Source organism: Rosa rugosa, chromosome 6 (assembly GCF_958449725.1).
Source record: "Rosa rugosa chromosome 6, drRosRugo1.1, whole genome shotgun sequence".
Lineage (NCBI taxonomy): Eukaryota > Viridiplantae > Streptophyta > Magnoliopsida > Rosales > Rosaceae > Rosa > Rosa rugosa.
Window position 1 is genome coordinate 22,639,699 of NC_084825.1, and position 4,870 is coordinate 22,644,568.

A 4,870-nucleotide genomic window follows, 5' to 3' on the forward strand; every position below is an offset into this window, starting at 1 on the left:
GCCTCTCCCGAAAACGTTTCGGCTACGCATTAGCCTTTTAAAACATTTTTTGTACTGATATTGTATTACTGTAAGAACTGTTTGGATGACTTCTCCAATCAACTGTTTGCCTTGCATATATAATAACTATTCTAGTTAGTTATATTGTAGAAATTATGTAGTATATATTTTAAATAACAAAATCAATAGCTACAAAAACCTATTAACTATGTATATTACGTACCCTCTTTTTTTTTCTTCCTTTTTTTCCCCTTCTTCTTCTAGCTACCTCGTCTTTCTGATCTGATTATATGTAGGTATTAACCAATGGAGGCAGTAGGTTTGAAAAGAAAAAATGAGACGCAGCCTTCTCCAAATTCTAGCGAACCCTAGCCGCCATGGCTGGGGATCTAAGCAACGCCGATCGGCATCACCACCAAGCGGAATCTTCTCCGCCTCTCGCTGCCTCCTCGCGGTGCCCCAACATCAATCTCTTTTGACGAGCCCCCAACCAGCTGCTGGGAAGAAGGATGGTTTTGCAACTGCTGAACTCTCACGTTGGAAAAGGTTAACCAGAGAGGTTTTCAGTCAAGATTTTGGTCGAATCCGACCAAATAGAGCGCGGCTCAAGGTCGGTGATGTGCAGCCATCACAATGGAGGTCTGGCTGGAATTATGTGGAGCAACTTGAAGGCCAAGTCGGCGGGGCTTGCAATTACAAAGCCAGTGACCACCGAGTCTGCTGGGGCCGTAGCGATGATGCATCGATCTAGGCAATGGAAGGGTTCTCCGGCCCACAGCGGAGCAACTCTGGGGTTTCGATTTGCAAAGATCGAGTTCTGATCTGATGGCAGCGCGATGGGCAGGACCTTGATGGCAACGGCAGTGGCTGCAGACAATCTGAAAGGAGAGGTGATGGTCCAGTTGGAAGCCGAGATTGCGGCGGATGAGAATGAGGGGCTGCCCTCTCTTGGAAGGGTGCCTAATGCAAAATGGATGCCTAAAACAGGCTGGGTGCCGAAATTGGTCTTGGGGTCCGCACTGTTTGGAGTGTTTTGGGTGTCTAAAGCAGTTGGGAAGGATATTGGGTGTATTGCCCAGGTTTGTACCCAATTGATAGCCTTTGGTGTTCTAGGGTTTCGTATTTGGGATCCCGGAGGACTATTTCACATAACTATGCTTTGGTGGTTTTTTAGCCTACAGACTATGATGTTTCTTTTACATTTTGATATTGGATCATTCTGGAGCACCGCAATTGAGCGCATTGGCAAAGGAAGTTTTTCACACAAAATTATCTCTTTGTAGGGTAATGTTGTAATTTGTTAGGCTCCTTGTTTAAGTGAGCTTCGATGTCTGAAGTGAATGGTGCATGATTCCCTTTTGCTGGGAAATTTGTAAGTGTCATTCTGGTCTGCGATTATCAATGAAATCTTCATTTACTCAAAAAAAAAAAAAAACATAGCCAGGTCATACACCAAGAAAATATATCATTATATAACATCAAATTCAAATACTGTATAGTTCATTAATTTCTCTGATCTCATTAATTTGGACTACAAAAACTCATAACAAGTAGCTATTTAGCATTTACATAAAAAATTAAAAGAACAACACAAGATTGATCTTTACTAATTGAGAAAAGCCACCCAATAAGACTAAGTTGTTAGGATCCCTGGGATCCAAGTCCATAAATGACATTGTAAAGGAAAGGAAATAAGAGAAAGCTAAAGGAAATAAACAAGAGAACTAAACTTCAATATTCTCCAATAATCCTTACAGCAATGCATCCCTACTATTTAAGCAACTGGGTGTAGAAATTACCTAGAACCCTCTATATGGACCATGGCCCAAAATGATAAAATGTAACACGGCCCAACAAAGCCCATGAGACAAAAATAGCCCATGACAAGAATAAATTCTTAAAGAGGCTTCAAAACACTTTCACCGAAAGCACCCTTGGCACCTCGAATATTCATAGCTCATCAACTTTCTTTTTCTTCTTTTTCCATAACTCATATGTTTCGCATCTCCAGACATTTCATGTAAATACTCCTTAACAATTTTCTTCATCAACTTGCTCTTTGGCCTGTTTCTTTTATCACTTGAAGATGGTGGAACCTTCTTGCAAACCCTAACTTGCCGGCTCAGTTTCCTGTCATCTTCTTTCTTCTCAGCCTCTTTCACTCTCTTTGATTTCTCCTGGTACAACTCCGACCAATTAAACTTGAGATTCCACTCCTTCATTATCTCTGAAACTGAATCGGTGGATTCAATTCCAAACTCCTTCTCATAGAAACTCTTCCACAGCTTATCAGTCACCGGACTCAGATCTCTGTCTTTTGTGGACTTCTCTATATGGATCAAATGCGTCTTGAAACAGTGAGGTAAGATCTGCTCGAGAAGATCCAAGTCCATGTCGCTCACATCGCTGAGAAACATCCGATTGTTTATGGCCATACTGACGTCAGCGAAAGACAGAGCCTTTCCCTTCTAATCATCGGTGTTAGCTTGATCCATTACTCAGTTGCTATTATGTTTCCGAATGAGATTGGATTTGCAGTGAGTAAGAGTTTCCATTTGGGTAAGTGGTGGATAATTTATAGGCAAATTTTTCCATGTTTTCCTTTTCCTTGTGGGATTTGGAAATGAATCCGTGGATAGCTGGGACTTATGCATCACAACGTCTAGTTGAAGATCTTTTTTTTTTTTTTTTATCGTTTTTTTAACAAATTACATATAAGTTATTGAAAAAAGATGACTCAACAAATACATCCTTTAAAGATTGAATTAAACATATAAGGACTAAATCTTACAAATAAAGACAATATGCTCTCCACTTGCCACATGTCATGAGTTAATTTACTTTTTTACCCTTAACTACTTCTTTTGACTTCTAATCCCTTTATAAGGACTAAATCTTACAAATAAGGACAATCAGCTCTCTACTTGCCACATGTCATGAGTTAATTTAATTTTTTACTTTTAACTACTTATTAGAAGTCAAAAGCCCTTTATGTTACTTTTTTTTTTCCTGAGAATAATCCATTTATGTTACTTCTAAAAAAAAAAAAAAAAAAAAAAAAATCTCTTCCTTTTACATGTTGCTAAGAGAGAGAATCTCAGAGCTCTTCATCAAACTTCCTTTTCTTCTTTATTGCTAGCAGCGTCATTTGCAGTAACAGTAGTAGTATCAGGAGCAGTAGCAGGAGCAAGAACAGGAGTAGGAGCAATAGCAGTAGCAGTAGCAGGAGCAGGAGCAATTAGATCAATTCAATTTGAACAGTAGCAGATCATATCATTGACAGTAGCTGATCATATCATTGAATCAAATAGCAGATCATATCACTGAACAGTAGCAGAGCATATCATTGACATAAACTATAAATTATATAGTAGCATATCAATTCAATTTGAATAGTAGCATATCAATAATAGCTTTTATCATGGGTAGAAAGACTGAAACTTTTGGAATGGGAACATGTAGATGTAGTCTATCATGTGATTGAACAAAAAACAGGTGATGAAGGATAACAATGATAAATTGAACTCTGATTTAATTAGCTACATCCTTTTTGTACTGACACTGTCGGACAAGTAATTATTATGTGAGCAATCAAGTAATCAACTAGGCTGATGTTGTGACTAAAAGTTCAAACCAATCTCAGCAATAGCATTAGTAAGGTAGAGAATGAAGCCTCTTGATGCTTGAATGCATTATAACATATAAATTATTGTTGGCTCTTTTACTTTCCAAACAACTTTAAGCAAGTGATTGCAACTGAGATTGATATGGATAACATACACACACATCCAACTATTTAAGATTAGCCAACTGAATTTAATCAAATGCAATAACACTCTTCTGAGTACAAATTAAGTATATAGACATAAATCAAGGCAATCCTCAGAAAGATTTGCAGAGACTAAGAACATTCACAAACTTTCCCGACATGGGATTCACAAGGTCCCGAGTAGTCAAGGAAGATCAATAGAAACTTATGAAGGTGTACATACATGTACATTTACAAGCATAATTAGCTATAATGGGCTACGCTCATTGTACCGCCAGAGGTACTAATTCCCGCCAAAGGAATAACATACAGATACACAGCCAGGCGAGCTACAGCCTGAGCCTCGGATCACCCCTAGATCACCGCCGACGCGCCGCCACGCGCCGTGCCAAGATAGCATCAGAAGCTCCTGAAGCTGGGGACTGAACCACATCAGTCCCACATCGAAAACAAGGAGAAGATCAGCCTCCTCCTCACCTATAAAAGGTTCTCTCCTCTCTCCTCATTAATTACGCATTTACTACTCATTTATTGTTATGCTGTCTATATGCATTGACTGACTTAGGCATCAGAGAAGTGAAGACCGCCCAACGCGGTCTTCCTCTGACGCCCTGTCTTTCGTTTGACAGCTAGCGTGTAACGCCCCAAGCCGCACCTCACCAACTTAAGCACGTTACAGTGCCGCGAGTCTCTAAAACATAAACCAAACACTCAGTTTACATTCTAGAGGACCGCTAGGCATTTTGTTTGAAAAACTTTTCGTAAAACACAACGGAAGCTACCAATATTTTTGAGGTGAAAATCCTTGAACGCTAAGTTCAATTTGTTCGTCCAGACTCATGCTCACTCAGGAGGCACAAGATTTAAGGACTAGGAATTTAACTACGTTTGACCCAAGAATTCCGGGACACAAAGTTCGAGAAATAGAAAGCAGAATAAAGCCCAGAAGGCGGTTTACCAAACTTGTTCCGCACACCCAGCTCGGTCCGCCATTGTCCCGTCACCAGTGCACAGTACCTGCATCCATACTGTTGTAGGGGGTGAGCTTTCGTCCTCGCTGCTCAACCGGAACTCTACCTCAACTAGACTTAAAACCAATAA

The 4,870-nt window shown here is 39.9% G+C and overlaps 1 protein-coding gene across 1 annotated transcript; it reads right to left on the minus strand.

The window, feature by feature from the left end:
- Nucleotides 1–1,919: 1,919 nt before the first annotated feature.
- LOC133716404 (uncharacterized) lies at nt 1,920–2,435 on the minus strand. The gene has a single exon (XM_062143117.1). It carries the CDS (start codon nt 2,433–2,435, stop codon nt 1,920–1,922), a length of 516 nt encoding a protein of 171 aa, XP_061999101.1.
- Between the last annotated feature and the right edge of the window lie 2,435 nt (nt 2,436–4,870).

What these genes read in the sequence shown, in the direction of transcription:
- LOC133716404 (XM_062143117.1), bottom strand. Translation starts at nt 2,435, where the DNA reads ATGGCCATAAACAATCGGATGTTTCTCAGCGATGTGAGCGACATGGAC.